Source organism: Patella vulgata, chromosome 9 (genome assembly GCF_932274485.2).
Source record: "Patella vulgata chromosome 9, xgPatVulg1.2, whole genome shotgun sequence".
NCBI lineage: Eukaryota > Metazoa > Mollusca > Gastropoda > Patellidae > Patella > Patella vulgata.
The window spans coordinates 18,787,493-18,809,684 of record NC_065887.2 but is presented as its reverse complement, the minus strand read 5'-3'; the positions used below and the strand labels follow the sequence as shown (position 1 = coordinate 18,809,684).

The 22,192-nt window shown below is 32.3% G+C and overlaps 2 protein-coding genes across 5 annotated transcripts in view; one reads left to right on the top strand and one right to left on the bottom strand.

The window, feature by feature from the left end:
• Nucleotides 1-6,704, top strand: part of LOC126831978 (plexin domain-containing protein 2) — a 45,080-nt gene extending 38,376 nt beyond the window's left edge. For all 4 annotated transcript variants that reach the window (XM_050562660.2, XM_050562659.2, XM_050562657.2 and 1 more), the window contains one exon: nt 156-6,704. In XM_050562660.2, the coding sequence (XP_050418617.2) occupies nt 156-254 (99 nt within the window). In that variant the 3' untranslated portion in view covers nt 255-6,704. The remainder of the gene's footprint in view (nt 1-155) is intronic.
• Nucleotides 6,705-7,501: 797 nt separating this feature from the next.
• On the bottom strand, nt 7,502-22,055 carry LOC126831981 (uncharacterized). The gene is made up of 11 exons (XM_050562665.2): nt 21,596-22,055; nt 20,824-21,024; nt 19,876-20,048; nt 19,520-19,570; nt 18,605-18,726; nt 16,156-16,292; nt 14,427-14,594; nt 12,026-12,093; nt 10,818-10,915; nt 10,499-10,587; nt 7,502-9,999 (listed from the first exon to the last, which is right to left on the bottom strand). Exons 1-11 carry the CDS (start codon nt 21,929-21,931, stop codon nt 9,913-9,915), a joined length of 1,530 nt encoding a protein of 509 aa, XP_050418622.2. The 5' UTR covers nt 21,932-22,055; the 3' UTR covers nt 7,502-9,912.
• Between the last annotated feature and the right edge of the window lie 137 nt (nt 22,056-22,192).

Sequence of the window (22,192 nt, the reverse complement as noted above, 5' to 3'; positions counted from 1 at the left end):
TCAAAAAAGTAGAAAGTTAAACTCCATTTCTTTTCATTTCTCACTTGTATTTGTGAATATGCACCTTCTCCCAGGACATTTTTAATGTGTCTGTAACAGGTTTCAAATTAGTTCAATGGGTTTTTTTTAATGTAAGGAATGTTTTTCTCCTTCAGAACCGTCCCAGTCGAATGAAGGAAAAACTGGCGAAAATGACTTTTTGGAAGAAAACCACATCGGCCGGGACACAGTACCAAGTAGAATCAACTGCATAATATAACAAGTTTTTAGCATAAGACAAAACTCAACAATTCCGCCTAACTGTTTTTATTTTATTATTTAAATTTTTAAAAAATGCTTTTACTAATTGACTATATGGTCAACTTTATTTCTTAATTACTTTGTATATAAATATATAAGGAGGGTTGGAAGTTAAGATCAGTATGCATCACAAGTGAAAGAGAATCTCAAAATATTATGCAATGAAACACTTCAATTGAGTATCAAAATTTAATCCGTCGAATCTTAAAGATCTGGTTTAAAGCATTAGCATTGACATTAATTCCCAAACTTGATTTTTCGAGGTAATCAGATTTTAGTGAAGTAATGTTCATCTGTTTTTAGACTTTGATTGAAATTTAAAGTGAAATATGTACAAATGAAGAAAATCGTAATGCAGAAAAGGGAAAATACAAATTTTCAAGTTATTTTTGATGTCAGGTTAGTATGGCTATGAATGATAACTCTTCATGCAAAAACTTTGAATGTAAATATTATTTTGTAATTTATGACGTTTCCAAATTTTACCCAGCTCCAAATTGTATTACCAACCTTTAAATTTCCCTGCATAGTGAAGAAGTACTTAATATTAGCTTTGTAAATCATTTCTATGGCGTCCAATAGTCGAAGGGGAGCGAACTATAACATCCAAATCCCATGTTCATTTTCCTGTCATTGTTCATTCGTTCATATCTTTCTCCGTACCACTCTATCCTGTTCGTTTGTGACCTTTCAACCTGTCAAATATTGTTATTATAATTGATATCTACATATGTACATGTATATATATAATTATTACATGAAGTTGATAATTTAATTTTACCATCCCCCCTATATGCTCAATTAATTGTCTGACTTTTTACTGTTGATACTCTGTGTGTTATATATGTATGGTCTAGATAGTTTGTAAAATGTACATTACATTGTATTATGTTTTCAAACCAAAAAAAAAACAAACCAATAGTGTTTTTATAGGGCGCCTTGAAGATAAATTTCAAATATATTTGATTTATTCCACTTTATTGGGCGTAATTTTATAAAGATTGCTTGCTTGTAACCGTTAAGGATTAAAAATTATGTTTCGCATCTTGTAAAGATGGGTGTATTTGATTGGAGTGAATTTAGGTGAATCCAATTTGGTATTAGTTTTTATTTCAACCATGGCTAAAGTTGATTGCTTATTATCCAAATCCTATCACATGTTAGTCTATATATAGATATATGGAACCCGATATCATATTGTAGTACAGACAAGCGTATTCCAATACGTATTGCAATATATAACAAAATCTATTTTCAAGAGAAAACGACTGTTTGTCATAAGTGCGGTGCTTCAGCAGAAACAATTTTCATATTCATACTAATGAAATTTTGAATGTCTTTTGGTGATTGTAAAACAAAAAAAACCTAAAATTCCAGTACTAATACATCAAATAAATGTCTGAAGTCACCAATAATTTTCACAAACTCTTGTTGAGCTTTTGTTTGAATTAATTTTATTGAATTTTATAAATGATAGAAATGGTGTTTTTATACAATTGGAATAAAATCAACTAAAAGTCTATCTCATCTGCAACCAAAATAAAGACAGAGTGAAAATAAAGACTGATTATGTACAATGTAATGTGGAAGATCTTTATTGCAATAATCAATATATCAAATTTTTTTTACGATAATTCTGTAAATATAACATATGGGGATGAAAACTACCAGCATTCGAATGTGGAATTCTTTGAAAGTAAATATAAAGGAATCCACAATGGAATAAGTCTCAATCAAATACACCCACTACAGAACAAACAGGTTCAACAGTCCATGCTTTACAACTCATTCATTCATTACATGATCTGATTTTAATAATCAATTCTTACTTCTTAAGTCTTTAAATAGCATTTGATTTGTGTACTTACTTTAATTAGGGTAAAAAAAAAATGTAAACTTTTGTATTGTTACAATTTAGAACACTGTTATTTAAATGAATTTAATTTAATTATTTATTTTTTTGACGATACAACGAAAATTATTTAAATTAATTCTTTTTTCAATTCAATATTTGAGATATGATTTTAGTATATCAAAAAAGTTAGATTTTATACTGGCTGGAGAAAAAAGTCATCCAAAGACTGTGCAACATTTAGTTTACACTGGAACACAAATAAATAGGCAGTGTATTGGAAGAAAAAAAAAATTGCAATTACTATTTGGAGCATTTTACTTCATATGTGCTATTCATAGTAAATTATCTCATTACTTCTGCAATAAATTATATTACATACAGTAGTCTGTTTATTGCACTAAAGACAATGAAAATGTATATTTACATATAATTTAAATGTAAGCTGTGGCTTTATTTTCAGTTAATTTCTTGTTAGACTTTATGGTTCCTTGTGAAATTGTTGATAAATTGAGCAAGATTAGATTGTATATGTTAACTTAATGTTGCCCGTTATTAAACATATCTTATTTTGTAATTTTTTTATTGCCATATTATCCTTGTTATCATTTATCAGATTGTTATGATTACAAAATCAAAATGAGTTAAACTTTATTATTACTTTATTTTTATTAATATTTTATTCAACTTTTATTTATCGGGTATATTACTTATAAAGCCAAGTTCAACAAGGTTATTTCTAGATCAGCAAAGACTCGTGAGCGTGTACTAAATTTGATAATATTTCTGATATATGTCTTCAACATTTTATTCTTGACAATTATTGTCCAGTGGATAAAGTATACATCATTTTCACCATGGACTGTTGATACAAATTGGAATTAGATTATTTAATCATTGCTGGCTACTCTGTCAATCGGACATTGACACTTGACAGTGTTTATCCTGATTTTCCTGCCTTGTTTTTCCTTTTACAGTGGTAGAGGATAGATGTCTTGTGATAGAAAACCAAGGTGTATCTATATACTGATTGGTGTTTATTTAAAAGAACGCTTATGAAGAGTAAACAAAAACACCACTGTCCTATTCAAAATTTGTCTAATAGTATACACTGCATGGCATATGCCAATCTGCATTAACCTTGCAGAAAAGTAGGACGTTAAACCTCTAATAATTTCATTGTTCAAATTAATAGCTCTATGATAGTCGACATTAAATACAATGTAACATTATACCTTTTTGACAATTCTAAGGTCGTATGGTTTTAATTAAATATGTTTGTATCTTGTTATTTTTAAAGACTAGTAGAATTGTATTATGTTATAATGAAGTTTAACTCTGTGATGTGTGTATATATTATATAGTATATATCTTTTATATTTAATTTTCTAGGTTGTGTGTAAATATGTATATGTAATTCTGTGCTGACAATATGGCACATCTATTTGTGTAGTTGTTAAAAGCTTGAACTAAAATTGAATTGAGGACTGGTACATGCCAATTAATAATATACTCACTTTGTGCAGTGCAGGATTTAAACTTTGTAAGACCCTAAGCTATAAAGAGTATTTAAAAGGAAAACTTTTGTGAGGCTCTAAAAGTTTATGTCTGAATCTGACACTGTCTTTATGGTTAATTTTTCTCAATTGGTCATGCTCATGGGGTGGATCAAAATTTAAAACGTTGATTATAACGTACCTGTTTCATGTATACAAGTTAACTTTTCTTAGTCTATGTGACTGCTGAAAACATTTTTATGCGTAAACAAAAGGCTTAGTGTACTGTGTGTTTTGGAATTTTAAGCACTTGTTAAGATAAAATAAATACCTGACTATGTAAATATGCATAGACAAATCAAATTGGTTTGATAAAAATGTTTGTAGTATAGAATCTCGCAAAACAACTACATGTAGATGTAGTCTTTTAATTTTTGATATACAATCTTAAATGCTCATGACAAAATTAGATTTCTATTTTTTTAAAGAAAACCTTTTCTTAGAATCTCTAAACAATGAAGTTTTATACAAATGAATATTGACTGCACTATTTATGACAAAACATTGTTGTATTTGACACATACATTGTGTATGGAGCGCACCAAAGTCTTGACACTCATTTATTTATATTTTTCGTTTATGAACCTTCTACATTGATTATCAGCTTATCCCATTATTGATGTGCAATGTAAGCTATTCCTTTATCCCCTTGCCATCCTCATGTGAATTTATCAAGACTATCTGCATAATAGATCAAAATCCACGGTTATGTATTGTGGAGCTCAGGAATTTAGTTTAGTATGAGGGGGAGGGGGGGTACCGTAATAACATCAATATGATCTGAAATTAATGGAAGGTGCAATGTATGGGATAAAGGATTAAGCTTTTTTAACAGAAATATATTATAAAAACAACTTTCCTGTAATATAATATATGAATATTGTTTTAATATTAATTAAAAGTGTTATGTATTAGATGTAATGTATATAAAGGCTAATGTCCATCAATACGTATCATGACTACAGTACAACTACGTAAATAATGTATCTGCAAAAGTTGTGTCATAGCCTTGGAATAATGCATTCAGTGGACATGGCATATCTTTTTAAGTTGTGGTTTCAATTCTTGATATTTGTTGGACACAGACCTTTAATTCAGGTAACACTTAATTAAATATTGTACTGTCCCAATAATGATAATCATCATTGATAGCTTTTCTTATAATAAAAAGTGCCGTAAACATCATCAGACCTCAAATTATAATCTCTCTCTTACACTTAATATCTGTTTTAATTATTTGTCAATATTTATGATGTGTGGTTTTTATTAAATCTTCTAAACAAATATTTAAAGTTAAGCTGTATATGAATCCCCTAAGTCGTTGTTCTTGAAAATGGCTTTAATTGAATATGAAACATGTATGTTAAATTACTCATTATTCTCAGCAAGACTATATTGGATTTTCAAGTTTTTCTACCAGAAATTATCAACCTGTTCAAATTCTTGTACATTTCATATCAAATGTAATGAGATGCATTGACAGTTAATTAACTGTATTCAGTTTTCTGCACACTGACTGAATACACGATATTGTGTATATTATTAGCGATTTTATAAGTTTTAGATTGTTTGAAATTTTATATTCCATCTTGCCGCATACCTTTAGCTATATGTAGTAGAGAAATCAGAAACAAGTTTTTAATTGAAAACTATTTCTTGTTAGAGGAATTTGTATGGTTATAAGAGCATTTGCTTTAGGCCAAACTAATTTAATTATTAGTTCTTCAGGGAGGGGTTGGGTGGCCGAATGGTTAACGCATACATGTTGTATCATAAGGTGTGTCATCGAGTCGAGTGGTGTGGTTTCGATTACCCACTTGTACATGACAAGGAGTAGGGTCACCTGTCCATCCTCGTGGGTTTTCTCTGGGTATTTCAGTTTCCTCCTATTGCTAAAGACCCCTACGTGCAAGTGAATTAATAAAATACAATTGATCCATATGTTAGTCCCAAAATGACCTAGTTTGAGTCAAGTGGATGTTAAACCCCATTTCTCTCTATTAGTTCTTCAGGGTCTTCAAAAATAAATAACCCACATCCTTTCTTGTGTGGGATGTTTGGTTAAAATTTCAAAAGTTAAATAATGGGAACTAAAGCTTTAGAGAAGAGCAATGATGTTCTTTTTGTTCTTAAATTAATATTTTACCTGAAGAAATTTGAGGCAGATTTTTTTAATTTGGTGTTCCTGAAGAACAGAATTCAAATTGGTGTGGCCTTACCATATTTCTAATTGATTGTATCATCGGGACAATGCTGTGTTGAGATATGATTTCATATAAAGGATGTATAATGGGTTATTTTAATCAGTTTTGTCATGATTAATTGTGTTATGTGCATTCCATTTTGTTCAATGTGTATATATATTGCACGAATTGTATATAATTAGAAATTCTATATATATTTGTCTTGTATTAATTAATTGTTGTAATATTTAATGAAGTATCAATTTTAAATTAATTTTACCAGATTATACACTTGCACTAACCTTTACCTGTTTTCTAAATAAACCTAGATCAATATTTAAAAAAAAAAACAACTAGAAAATAAAACAAAAACTTCATTTCTTTAAGAAGAGATAATGGTCTACATTGGCGATAGCTATAAACAAGATCTGTGATCTTATTTGAACTATGTACTTAATTCGTTATCAGTGAAAGACTGTATGGTAATTTTAAAATTACGATCGTTTTACCTTTTGAAATTATATGGTATGGGTGTTCAAAATTGATCAAGTATCCATGACTTTTTCAAATCTGTATATGCAAAACACTTTTAAATTCTTGCTAAAAATTGAAATAATTTAAACAAAGCTAAACAGAAAGTGTACCGGTAACTAGTGCAACGAGAAATGACTTTGTTATAGGAAATATTTTCAGGAAGAGAATAAAAGAGTAGGGAAAAAAAGGTATCTCTAAAGTAAAATTTGTTTTACAATTTTTTTGAAGTTTGTGTTACCGTTATACATATTTTATTCAGAATAAAAACAGCTTAACATATTACTGTCTTTATCATTATTTAAACAGAACCTGATACTATGCAAGCTATTTCACGATTTTTAGATTGGCGTATATGAATACAACCAGGAAGTGAAGTGGGAATGAAATGGGATTCAACGTCTTACGTTTCTGCTCGGACTGGGCCTATGAAGACAGGCTTACACCATAAAGTTTGAAATGAGGGAAATTTTGCCTGGACAGTGTCATTAGGTTCTAGTATCAGTGCAGACAAGGAGACTGCACAGTGTACTGGAGTACAGCCGGCCTCAGATTCCTTCACTTGGTTATTTTATTACATTATCTGGTGTGTCTTGTCTGCAGGTTTGTCTTCTGTTTTTCTGTTTACTTGTGTGTAGTGAGGTTCTCCTGCATTTACAATAACAAACTAACATGGTAAATTTTTATTTCAATAAATTGTGGGGTGTTTTGAAATTGAAGTGGGGACAGAGAGAAATTATGTTAAATGACCATTCAACCTAAACTAGGTCATTTCAGGACCAACCGATGATAAATCTTTAATCTATAATTCACATGCATGCAGAAGTTATTAACAGTGTGAGGAAACTGTCAACAACCCATCAAGTGACACAGGAAACTTTACTGCTCATGTACATACAGGATGCGGATGGATACCACAACAGTGACAGAATCTATTATCTAAAGCTCACACAGATACTAAACTACACCAGACAACCTTGATTGGTCATCATAGTATGTGTCACTCTGACAATGTGCGGCACAATATTATACCCATCAATCCCAAAATAATGGGCAATACATCAAGAAAAAGCAAAAACTGTAAAAAATGATTTATATATATGTTTAACATTATACACGTGCATGGTAAAAACTTTATATGATGACTACAAGACTAAAATCTCAAAACAAGACTTTGTTATTCAAGTCCTCTAGCTTTGTCAGTGAGGGTCTGTTACAAGACTCTGTTAATCCAGTCCTTTGTCACTGAGTGTCTGGAACAACTGATGGTTAAAAATGACTTCTAGCAGTTGAAAACGACTGCTTCTTTCATTGGCCAGTCAACAGTTGTTGTGGTTATCGTTGATTTTTACGTCATGCAAATTATATCAAGATTTGGTTGCGCATGTAAATTTACAATCATATTTACGATTTTTAAAACACAACTATGTTATAACACTGACGTATCTGACAACCATTCAAATATTTTATATTCTTTTTAAAAAGGCAAAGTTATGTACCACACACTTCCTAATGATCTGGTTTTGCTGTTACTTAATTCAGTAATTGACTGGGTGAATATTTATAACATAAAATATATGATATAACACATAATCCTCAATCACATCACTACATAAACAATTCTGTCTAACTCACTAAAGATGCTTATAAATGTTAATTGAATCACGTAAACAATTCTAACACTACCGATACCCGGTAAATATATAAATCACTAAGATGCTTAACAAGCAGTTGCCATGCAAGATACGCCCACAGTTTGCAATAGATGGACAGATATCAGGCAAAATCAATAGGGCTCATCCACTTATTGTCCAAATGAGTAAGACGTTAAACCCCATTAGATTTTATTTCATTGTTCAAATGCTTCAAATCAAATTAGGAAAAACTCTGTTAAATCTGTATTGCTTCTATTGCGTTCAGAGGGTTTTCGGAAAAGAGGGTAACTCAATTCAATCTCATTGTGTAATTCAAATATGTTTCAACTGCATATAAATTTGAATAAAAATTGTGACCTCTAAAAATGGGATTTTTATGCAATCAGAGGCAATAGTCAAGGATCTGCCAAAATCGTACTCATCAAATGTAAACCTATATTGTAAGATCTATTAGATACAAACATCAGAATCAGATAAAAATTGTGACCAGCAGAAAATCCACAAACAAATATGATCGCACACTCATGGATGGACAGGGGCAACAACATAATACATCCACATGAAAACATGGGGGTATAAAAATGGTAATCGTATACCTTGAACTATTCTGACTAACACAACCATTATATATAAATATATGCATGTAAATGAATTACATATAAACAATTACAAAATGTATACAAAGAATGGTTTCACCAATCTCTTTTTCAGGAATTTTATGAAAAAAAAAGAAGAAAAAAAAAAGGTACAAATAATAAAATTATAAAGAAACTCAACAGTCACAAACAATAACAGGAAAATTCTTCTCCCTTTTCAAAATGTTCTGACAAATACATACATATGTTATTTTTATGAAATAATAACAAAATAATATTTAAATCATGTTACTTTTACTAATAATAAAATAAAATTAATATCATATTACTTTAATGATATATAATAATATTAAAATCATGTCCATTAAAGTTGTCAAATATTTAATCTTTTGTAGTAAACAGGAGTATTTCCGAGACACTAAAAACTGATCAAGAGTAACAACCAATGAAAAATTTATTAGAAATTCTCTTTTTTTGAATAAATGTTACTAGCACATGTGAGTAAAATGGCATCTGTATATTATGTACATTTTTAAACGATGAATAAAAAAAAACCACATGAAAATAAAAATGCGATATAAATGCTACTATGACATATCAAAACTATATACAATAGTAAAATAATAAAATGCCGATAAATATTTTGTGTAATATGCCCCTTATTCTTAATCACAAATCTATCCTGTTTCTAACGCCAACTTTCTAATGCTGTAGAGGATATTGCGTTTAGATAAATGATATCCCTTGTGGTCATGCATCCAGTATTGTCATCCTGAATCATGATAACCTCGCTTGACATTTAAGACAGTTTTCGGACATGTCCTGTCATTTTTAGGTCAAATATAGTGTCTGGTTCCTATAGTTATCCTTGTCTTATAACAATAACAAAACCAAACTCATATAATTTACCATAAAAGAGACACTGAGCATCCAAGCATCATTCACAGCAGTAAAAATATATTTTAGATTCTCATAACAAATGAAAAGTAACAAAAAGTTTATTTTTAAGATACAAATGAAAAGTAACACATCTCATGTAATATAACCATATCAGATTTGGTACTTCCACGTCCTAAACCTAACATATCAAATATGATACTTGCATATCTTTTATGTAAAATAACTATAATATTGGATGCTTCTATAGGACTATCATATAGAAAACAAAAAGCTTCAGTCTGTCCAATTCAATAAATTTGATAAAAACATTTTAGATAATATATGAAAGTGGTACTTTATTTATTCTATGTAGTGATGATCCTCTACTTCTACAATTTTTTTCTTTAATATACAGTCATAAATATATTCTTCTGATAATAGATCCACCTGTAAAATAAAGAAAGATTTAATTACAACATAACACAGTAACTATCCTGACAGATCACATGATAGAATCTACGAACAACCTATAGGCTTGGCAAGTTCCAGGGGATTACCGACCACAGTGTATAATAGTCGTGAGGGTGGGGATTGGGAGGGAACTCATATGTGGAATAGCCTAGTTGGCTGGTCAAACTAACATTTCACGTGGAACAAATTGCAGCAAAGGTTTTTTTTAATTTCTATTGACCCATTATGTCGTAAGTAAGCAAAAGAAAGTTTACCAAAATTAGAGTCCAAATAAGGACAGGGGGGTGGGGGGGTGGGGGAAGTGGGGGGTTCAAATCCAAGATGGCGGCTGTCGATCAAAAATTGTGAATATCTACAAAACTATTGGATTTAGACACAATAAATATTTTCAGTCAGCCCTCGTAAAGACATTATGAAATATGATGGAATTTATTTTCCTAGTGAGAGTGTGAATAAAACTAAAATAGATCATTACGTCATTTTCTATTGCCTCTTCTACTTTTTTGGTATAATTTTCAAGTTCATCCTTTGTTGTAACCAGCATGGTAAAATTAGACAGTGTGGCTGAAAAAGAATATACGTACAGAGTACAAGTGTACAATATAAATTGTTATCTGATGTTCTAATAATAGTAAGCATAGCCTGCCTCATGCACAACATCACTCCAAAGGTAGAATGTAAGGTTAGTGCTCATGGATAACTGATATATTTTGTTATCTACAACTTGCTATTATCAACTGAGTTCAAAATATATTAAAAGCTACATATACGCTGTGCAATAAAAAATGTTTTACCTTTTCCTGCTGCCCCATGGTTTTGTACCAATTTCAACATATCCGCCTGTTTGCAAGAAAACTTGCCAGAGAAAATAATCTTCTCACCTTTAAATATGCTGCATAAATATAATTAAGGTAAAACTAAGAAGCAGAATATAATTTATAACATGTTCCCCATATAATTTATATCTTGTTTCTGCTACAATCTATAGCTCGTTTCCCATATAATTTATAACTTGGTTCTCCTATAATTTATAACTTGGTTCTCCTATAATTTATAACTTGTTCTCCCTATAATTTATAACTTTTTTCTCCTATAATTTAAAAACTGTTTCTCCCATATTTTATAACTTGTTTCTCCAATCATTTATCACTTGTATCTCCTATAATATATAACTTGTTTCTGCTATAATATATAACTTGTTCTCTCTTTTATCTATAACATGTTTCTTCTATAATATATATCATGTTTCCTCTATGATTTATAACTTGTTTCCTCTATAATCTATAACATGTTTCCTTTATAATCTATAAGTTGTTTCCTCTATAAAATATAACCTGTTTACCCTATAATTTATAACTTGTTTCTGTTATAATATATAAATTGCTTCTCCCATAATATATAACTTGTTTCCTCTATCGACTATAATTTGTTTCCTTTATAATTTATATCTTGTTTCCTCTATAATCTATAAACTATTTACCCTATACGTTACAACTTGTTTCTGCTATAATTTATAACACGTTTCCTCTATAATTTATAACTTGCTTCTCTCATAATATATAACTTGTTTCCTCCATAATCTATAATATGCTTCCTTTATAATATATAACTTATTTCCTCTATAATCTATAACCTATTTACCCTATAATTTACAACTTGTTTCTCCTATAAATTATGACTGGTTGTGTCTATATATATATATATATATATATTGTTTCCTCTATTATCTATAACATGTTTCTTCTATAATTTATAACTTGTTCCCTCTATAATTTAAAAACTTGTTTACCCTATAATTTATAACTTGTTTCTCCTACAATTCACAATTTGTTTCCCATATCATTTATAACATTTTTTTCCCTATAATTTATAACTTGTTTCCCTTATTACTTATTATTTATAACTTATTTTTCCTACAATTTATAACTTGTTTTTCTTACAATTTACAAATTGTTTCCCATATATAATTTATAACTTGTTTCTCCTATAATTTATAACTTACTTTGAACTTGGAGCTAACTGAGCCTTTTTAAATTTTTCGTCAACTGTTATATCAGAATCACCTGTTGACTGAAATTAAAAAAAACATAAAATAACAAAATTAATAAATATGACAATAGTAGGTCGACAATCAAATTAAGATTACAGAGTGGGTCAAAAGACAACTATGTATAGACCACACAACCAACAAAATATGAATATGTTAAACATGTGGAGTATATTTCAATAGAATTCAATTATTACATCTAGGTAATTTTAAACTGAATAGCTCTAAACATTTTTCCGTGTACAAAAAACAAGATACTTGATTACATAGTAGATACATGATCTATATAAGCTATTACAATGTGTTAAGGGACCTACCTATTTATATTGTTTCATAAATGAACGGAGGGCCTGACAAGGACAGCTGTCTAGTCCTTCGCATGATACTGAAAATCGAGGTCCCGTGTATACATTAGAATGCACGTAAAAGATCCCTTGGCAGTTGGAATTCGATATAAGAGTAGGCAATAGTGCCGCTGCCCGGGCAAAATTTCCCTCATAGCACACTGTATGGCGTATGCCCATCTTCATTAGCAGAACAGTAGGACGTTAAACCCCATTTCATTTCATTTCATTTTCTATTTCATAAATAAAACAAGACGAATAACTTGTGAATAATGTAAAATATTCATTTAAACATAATGTTTACATTGATTAAGTTTATCACACACCTCAATCATATACGTAACAGAAAATCATGTGTGATCACGGACTTTTTTCATTAGTTATCTCACATTCTATTTGATTCTCATTTGGATGTTTCATATTTTATTGAATATCTCATTCAGATGTATTATATTTTATTGGTTGTTTCATGTTCTACTAGTTGTCTCATATTTTATTAGTTGTCTCATACTTTTACTGGCTGTCTAATAATATATATTAGTTGTTTCATGTTCTGGTCGTTCTCTCATAGTGATTATCACTCAGTTATAACTACACTATTTTAGCTGATCAGTCATACAGGCTCCATTGATTTCACAGTGCCATCTTTATTGTTATTGAATTCACAATATTTGAATTCAAATAGTTTTCTTAGGCCATCTGAGCTTAATTTTTAGTATTTGTTATTCAAACTTATAACTTTTAGTATTCGATATTCAAACTGAAATTTTGGTATTCGTTATTCAATGTCAGTTACAACTAATGGCATTTGGTCTGTTATTACATATTATATTATCTACACTAGCTATGGACAAAGTATATCACACGCTTTTTTTTTTTTTTTTTTTAACTCAGTGAAAGATTTTGTTATTGATCATTACATGCTACTCACGACTTATAACACTTTCTGTCACTACTTTTAATAATTAGTACCAACAAGATTTTATGCTGCTTCCAATGTAACTAAATTGGTCATTTTATTTAGTAATATTGTGGGCTATATAAGAACTAAATAAAGTCTTGTCTACTATAAACATCAACAAGACAAGACAAAATGGCAGGTGATATACCTCATCTCTATAATACAGTGGACTCTGTCACATCCGACATCGTTACAATATGTCGGATCACGCAGAGCGTCGGAATACCCAGTTTTCTCAAAACGGGAAATATTGTAACTTAGTAAAACCGGAAGTATTATTATAATGTAGCTCTGAATCACCAGAATGTTATTCCCTTTAAAACGATAAACCTTTCTGTACATTCAAAATTTTATTACATTAATTTTTATTTCATTTAACATGCGTAGGCATTTTGAATAGGTCAGGTCTGTCGTTAATTTATCTTCTTTACCGTCTTCAGTTCATCGCACTCTTGTCTTTGCTATCACGTGTTCATTGATAATGGGCGAACTCAATTGAACGTTCCGGAATTCAATTCTCTCAATCCCAAAAATAATGACAATCGGGCTACAACGCATGCGTCGACTGGATATATAAATATCTCATCCAACCATGCAGCCGAAACCTGTTCGTCGAGTTTAATTACGTCACAATTCTACTCACACCACCTCTGTCACTCGATTGCAATTCTGTCAATTTGGGACGTTCCCGGACTGTGAATCGAGCATCACCAGTCGAAGAGATCCGTAGGGTGACCAAAAATAGGTTATTCAGGTTCAATCGGCATGCGCAACGAATGTTTCCAACAGGTGATTGGAATATTTTTACGACTATGAATTCGGGAGAAAATTCGTGGATGTCGTAATCCGGGAAGTACAGAGGTCGAATGTGACAGAGATTTTTTGGCTGAAGTAATAAGGAAATAAATCGGGACATGAAAATGGTGTCGGATGTAACAGAGATCCGGAGTGATCAGAGATCGGATGTGACAGAGTGCACTGTAGTAAACTAGACTAGATATGGTCTAATCCCTTCAAGTGCCCATGGCAAATTTATATAAGATATACCTACAGTGTATTTAAAGTCTGCTCCATGAGAAGAATTTGCATAATGAACAATATAACTAGGCAGTATACGATGACTATTAAATATGACTAATTCTTTTTTACACGGAGATGTGTGAGAATCATATCCCTTCTGGAGATTAGAACCATGAATTAGTTTGGTACACTGGAATGCCTAGAAAAAAAACCACATTAAAGTAGTCAATGTAGGAAAACTGCACAAAAAATCACAACCATTCAAACAATACAATAATAAAATAGAGATGACACGATAGCAGTTGTAGAATTTACTTATTCCTTTAAAGGAGCCAAGTCGCTAACTAAATATCATCCACAGTTTTCGACCTTGCAATTACGACTTACTGATCAATTTAAATCAACATTGATGGTGTTATCTTACCATGAAAAGATGGGCTTCTGATATCTAATATCTAAGACAAAATGAAATTAAAAATTGGCACACGAATTGAGTGCCAGAATGCTTTCAAGCACCATTTGTAATGATGCGAATTGTTGAACGTGGCTAAACAAACATATTTCACCGAACATAACAGTAAAAACAGAAACGATTAAATGTAAATCAGTTTATATACATTCATATTAGATTATATGTGTTGTGACCCATTTGTGTTCATTTCTAGGTGCCAAAAGAATAGAGATTTAGCTCCTTTAATGTCTCTGATTGTCATTTGAGAGATTTTTAATCTTTTGCTGTCTTCTATATTGTGATTTTTCAAGTCTGGTCACAGGTGACACCAGCGGGACGGACATGGAAATTGTGCATATTCACATGGTAAAAGAACACTGAACGCTGCTATCCTGGCCAATTCTAAGATAGGTTGCCAGGCAACGAAACATACGCCCACAGCAGCTTAATCGTCCAGGCAGTCAACAAGTGTTGTTGGATATTTTTAATTTTATCGGTAATGAAACATTTATAATACACTAAAATCTGATTAAGAGTAACAACTTATGAAGTAATTATCAGAAAACCATTAGAATTTGTTTGGTTTTATAAAGTTCTGCCCCATGCTAACGTTTAGTATACAAAACTTTTAATATCATGGATTTAGCTGTTCAAGTCATAAAAATTCATTGAAAATCAATATACTTGTTCGTCTCAATCTGAAGTCAATTGGATGATAACTTGAGCCTCTAGAGCATCACAAGATTTTTCAAAGTGATCAAGGGCCATAACTCTGACAGTAATTATCGAAAATCGCTGAAAATCAATAGGCTTCTTCACCTCATGACCTTAAACACTGTGTATAAATTTAAAGTCAATCGGATACTAAGTTTAGCCTCCAAAGTGTCCACAAGATTTTTTGAAGTGATCAAGGGCTATAACTCTGGCAGTAATTATCGAAAATCGCTGAAAATCAATAGGCTTCTTTGTCTCATGGCCTTAAACACTGTGTATAAATTTAAAGTCAATCGGATATTGCTTGTCCGGCCGAACAGACGGGGGCGACAACAATATACGACCACATGGGCTTATAAAGATGGGAATGACCATTAATTTGTTAATTTCAAGATGACTGGTGCCATATCAATCGCATGATCACTGCCTGCAAATGGTACCAATCTACTTGTTTAACTGTTATTTCATTTATAACAGGTTTAATAAACATCTGAGGTCTATATTTTATATTTTTCTGGCTATTAAGATCAAAGTAAATAGGGGCATTTTGCTATAAAACTAGTTAAACTAGTAATACTGAAAAGTAATACTGTACCTTTCCTGGTAATACTTGACATAATAATAATTTAGTAGCACCTTGAATATAACCCATAGAATAAGCTGGATATTCACTAAAATATACTCCAGCACCATACCAGCCAGTATCAGTTCTCATTTTAAACCCTGATTCACCTATTTGATAAATAAAAATATTGATCGATATAATAAAAATTATGTAAAAGATAGAAAATTAATAAATTTTGCTAAAAAAATATAGCTTTTTTTCAGTCTAATCTCTTTATCAAGATTTAGAAATTTTAAATAAATTAACTATTTAAAAAAAAAGGAATCAGTTTGCATACACATCTAAAGTTATGTTTATATGGACTGTTTAATAAAATGGGATTGAACACTGTACTTATTTCCACCACCCTGGATAATGAAGACGGGCATTCAGAATATAATTCTTATTGCAAATAATGCAAAACCTTATGTTAATTCATTACCTCAGAAAGAGCAGAAACTATAGTTACTAAATGTATAAAGAGTAGAAACTATAGCAACTAGATGTATAAAAGAGTAGAAACTATAGCAACTAGATGTATAAAGAGTAGAATCTTTAGTAACTAGAATGTCAAGTGAAATTTTTTGATAAAAGTATTTAAATAGGGTGGGGGATTCCATTGATATAGGTTTTTTTTGTTGTTGTGATGGAATTCCTCTCGATTGTCTCTTATATATGTCGATATTCATATACTATTCAAAAAAAGTAGGGGATATTTGATTTTTAAGTGTTATTAAAGTCACCTAATGAAACTGACGAAGAAACAAATGACAAAATGAAATGAAGTTCACATTCATCGATTTATTCCAAATGATCGTTAGACTAAGTAAGGCACAGACTGACCATTATAAGGGTAAAATGATACCCGGGGTCAAACAGCAAAGTTACCACAGCATCACAACCAAGTCAGTAACGGGTAAATCCTCCTCTGTTTGCCAAACAAGCATTGATCCAACGTGGCATACTCCTAATGAGACGTCTAAGGTCATTTTGGTCCAGATTGTCCCATTCCTGTTGCAACGCAGCAGCAAGTTCTTGGACATTGGCAGGACGTTGTTGACGTTGACGTAACCTCTGTCCAAGCATGTCCCAGACATGCTCGATGGGGGAGAGGTCGGGACTCAGTGCTGGCCAAGGTAATGTGGTGATGTTCTGTTGTTGGAGGTAACCTGTAACGATCCTGGCCCTGTGACATCTTGCGTTGTCATCCTGGAAGATGAAACGGCGGCCATGACGTCGTGCGAACGGCACAACATGGACTGCCAAGATGTTGTCCCGGTAGTACTGGCCTGTAACACGCCCTGCAACAACATGTAAAGCCGTTCTTCCAGCAACAGTGATGCCTCCCCACACCATAACAGAACCACCCCAAAATCGATCATGTCTGATGACGTTAACGTCTTGGAAGCGCTCGTTTCGACGACGCCACACCCTCCTACGTCTGTCCAAAAAATCAACAGTGAACCTTGACTCATCTGAAAACATCACATTGCTCCAGCGTCGATTATCCCAGTGTTGACGATCCCTACACCAACGACGTCTTGCCTGAATGTGATGATCTCTCAAACAAGGGATCACGCGAGGACGTCGGGCGCGAAGGTGACCCCTATGCAGTCGATTCCGAATCGTCTGGCCACTCACTCTCACACCAGTGTCTGTTTGAAGACGAGCGCTGATCTGATTTGCTGTGATACACGATTTCTCAAGGCCAAGGTACGGATAAATCGATCCTGGGCTTGAGTTGTCGCCCTTGGTCGACCTGAGCGTGGACTGTCCTGTACAGATTGTGTATCACGGTATCTGGACCATAGCCTGCTTATGACAGACTGAGAAACATTCATCGTCTGCGCCACAACCGCCTGTGTTGTGCCGATCTGTAGCATGCCAAGGGCACGTAACCTTTCATTTTGGGTAAGCCGACGCATATCAAAATTTGTTTTCTGGTCACTAAAACAATTAAACTGATGTTTCCACCCTGGAATTCAATGCCACAATGACTGTAACATTCAAAGTCAGAGTCGTGCAAATCTTGGGTTGGACCCCCATGATGATCCCAAGCATCACCTGCATTCCATGCGGTAGCTATTGGTGCGTTTGGGCGTCACATGTAACTGGAAATGTTTCTTCTGTTAGGTTCTATAGTGACTTTTTTCGTAGTCATTTGCATATTTTAGTATTATGCCCCCAAAATCAAATATCCCCTACTTTTTTTGAATAGTATATATAATTTCTGACAATGTCAAAAAATATGAATTTTATATATTAGTATAATTCACATCTCAGTTTAGACATGTACTGAAGGAACTCTGTACTTCATCCGGAGACTCTCTGAATTGATATGGTGTATTTTATCTTACTATAAAGAAATCAATGTGGGTCTTTAAACTTATTGTTTTGAAATATACTATTAAATTGTGGACTTATTGTCAAATCCATTTACCTGGGGATTTGAAACCTTTTTCACAAATAGGTGTAATATTCTTCTCTTGAGTTCCATGAAATGCCAGAACTGGATAGCTGAAATCCTCTCCTCTAGACTTTTTCAGATCCTCACGGGCTTTTCTGAAGTACATAGTATGTAGTGTTAAAAATATTCAAGGCAATTCAAACTAATTTCTTAGTTTAGTCTTTGTCATCCCATATTAGTTACAAGTAAAGGAATTTGATATATTTTCTGTCTTTAATGAAGTATTTACTAATATTATTTCAGTGAAATCAACTAATATTTATTGGAATAAACACACCGATATAGGAAATAATATTGTTTTGATATATTTACAGTTTCTCTAAAAATGCAACAAAAACAGTCCTAAAAAATAGGATTTCAACAGAATGGAATATCTGAATAACATTTGATGGAAAAACTTGTAGTCTGCAGGCCGGTTCTGGTAAGGACAGTGGACATGTGCAGACAGGGACTGTATACAACATTAGTATATATGTGTTTATAAAAATCCACTTTAAACCTGACACCAAACACCTGAAGATATTGATGGGCTGTTTAGTTTACATGCATACATATTGTGGCCGTGTAAGCGACAGTAAGTTTTTAATACTGTTACAAAGTAAGTGAGCAACAGAAAATGTGTTTCTTCCAAGTGATGACAAGCATTGTAAATGGGAGTGGGTATTATTTTATGCCTTCTACACCCCTGTCCTGATATGAGTTGCCATACGCATCACATGTGTGCACATGTAGAGTAATCAGTTAGGGTACTTTTGGCACTTAATTTTTTCCATAAAATATCAATGTCATAGGTTTTACCATTGGTGGTTATCCATTAGGTTGTATTGCACTGTCTATTACAAAGAAAAAAATATAAGTAAAGACATAATGAGAACTGTTAATACCCACTTAAAACGTTTTACTAATTCTGGATTAACCACATATTCTACTTTAGTTATTCTGAAATTAAAATAAAGAAATCATTTGAAGTGCTCTTTTCAAAAATTTGAAATAAGCTGCTGCCATATTTTGTTAAAGCAGGCAGTTTTCTTTGGAAGTCCCAAAAATAAACTGATGAAAATGTACATGTCCATATATTTTAAAAACAATCCAGCCATTTAGCTTTTAAGATAACTGTATATAGTTAACAAGTGTTTAGTATTGAGTGTATCATTTACTAACTATATGTGAAAAGTAATTACTAATCACATTAACTAGTAGTTTCTAAATGATGCAGTCAAAACTACTTATCTAACTGTACTAACCTTGAAGCTGTTCCACTCAAAAGGCGATAAAACTGTGACTCGGCTAAACGAAAGTGAATCTGAGCAGCTGATCCTTCTTTATATGCTCTCTCAGCTTCCAATGTAAAGATTTTCATCTTATCTCCCTTTAATGCTTCTTCTTCTCCTTCTACTAATAGCAGTCCTGTATTTACCTACATAAAAAAACAACACATGCGTAAATGGTGGATTGTACACCCACCAAACCCTCCCAAAGACACAAGTATTGGGCCTAGTAATTAGGAATTCCACAAAGGAAGACATTTTAAATCTATGTCAAAATAGATAAAAAAACCTTTTTATTCAAACTAAGTAGAAGTACAACAAAGTTGAAAGTGATAAATTTCAAATTTAAAATAAAAACTTAATTAATTTCACTCTTTCATTGGATGCCCCCCTCCTCAACCCCGAAATGAATACCCTCTGCATGCCAGTGCCACTATATCATCTTCTAATAAAATACAAAAACAGGATTCTATCATAGGATTATATGCAATACAGCTGTTAACCATTAAATACCCACATCTTGTAACCTAGGAATGTAATCATGTTCTATTTTAGACTTTCATTCCCTTTCCCATTTTCCCCCTTTTGCCTGGCGATTTTTGTTGACTATTTTGTGCAGAAAGGATTTGAAAGTGAATATTCATGATTTAAAGATGAAAGGATATAACATAGTTATGGTTACATTGAAATTTAGAGCAGATAGTTGAATGTTTACTAGTATGCTACTTCCAGTTTGTGTATCTCATGATTTCCATGGTGAACCTCGTCACCTGCTGCTCCAAATGTGGTAGAAAGGGTTCAATCCAATCAGAAATTGTAGTTACCTCCCTTTATTCAATTATGCCCTGCCACTGACATTTGAGATGGACTAGACAAAATACTTTAAAAATCTACAATTGTTCATCATTAAAGTATTTCAAATACCTGGGACTGAAGATTTTCAACTTCTTTTTCTTTCTCAACAACTTTTTTTTTGGTCGCCTCCAGTTCTTCCTGAAGTTGTTTCTTAGCTTCAAAAGCTTTTTTGATTAATTCTTTTCTTTCCGATTCTGACATTTGCGAATAACTTTTGACCAAGGACATACCACGACTCAATATATCACCATTTTTCTTCTCGTCTTTCTTCTGAAAAGTAGGAAAGGCAATAAAATTACAATCTTGAAATAAAATGAAATGGGGTAAGGTTTAAGAACCTATATACTTTCCTACACCGACAGGAATGAAGGCTGGCATTTGCCAATGCAGTGTGACATGAGCAAAATTTTCCCTTTTTTGTGGGGGTCAAATCTGAACAACTAGATGTTGTTCCTCACTAGGCACGCCACACAGTACTTGAAGTCATTATGCTGCCTTTCTATCCCCATGTTGCCAATTCCAGGCAGACTAAGATAAGCTCACCAGAACATAGATCAAGGGCTTCGAAATTCAAATACAGTTCATTGAGTGAATCAGTGATTTAGCGTTTGAAAAGAAGTTAGTTCTTGCGTTATCATATTAATAATATCTTCCAACCATCTAGTGTACACAATCAAAATGTAATCAGAACTAATTGAAGAACTATTTGTGGTTTATGCATTATATATTGCATGTGATATGTCAGAAGTTAAAAACCATGGGTTTGTGCCCTGCCCTAAACTCTAACACTTGCAATGAATATACAAGATTAATATAACATTTTTACTCTTTGAAAACCTACTTCATCTTCATCATCTTCCATGACATCTGTATCACTGCCACTATGATCTGACCCATCATCATCTTTTTTGGTTGGATGTGAGAACTCAGCAAAGTGCATCAAATTTTTTCTGTAACACTTTGCACCATATTTGCAAGGTGTTAAAGCTGACGAACTGAGTGAAGTGCTCAATCTGGCTACTCCATCACCTGTACTACTACTAGTACTAGGTGCGTCGTCTAAACCTGGTAAATTGTGAGAAAAATCTTTATGGTGTTGTGGATTTTTTCGGTAGCATTTCGCACCGTACGGACATTCGGGTAGAACGGTTTTTGCTTTCTTTGCCTTACTTGCCATTTCGTCAAAATGAGACCTGGTAATGCAATTTGATCAACAACGCGATGGACGAGCAATGTCAAGCTTCCCCAACAGGTTATTTTTGGCTGCTTGCTTGTTTGTTTACGTTTTGCAGATAACTCGATTTCGGATTGGAGTCCGACCGGAAAATCATTAACTCGCGATCAACCAGACACAAAACAACCCTGCCTGCATTCGGGTGTTGATAGTAAACCGCGATGTAGGAAGCTAAAATAGGGTCATATTATTTTCTTTATATTT

Bases quoted from the DNA above. Each gene is read 5' to 3' on its own strand.
- LOC126831981 (XM_050562665.2), bottom strand. From the start codon at position 21,931: ATGGCAAGTAAGGCAAAGAAAGCAAAAACCGTTCTACCCGAATGTCCG. The intron at 19,571-19,875 runs GTTAGTACAGTT...TTTTAATTTCAG, and splicing joins TTGAGTGGAACAGCTTCAAG to AATAACTAAAGTAGAATATG. The intron at 16,293-18,604 runs GTAAATGGATTT...TTTATCAAATAG, and splicing joins AAAAGGTTTCAAATCCCCAG to GTGAATCAGGGTTTAAAATG.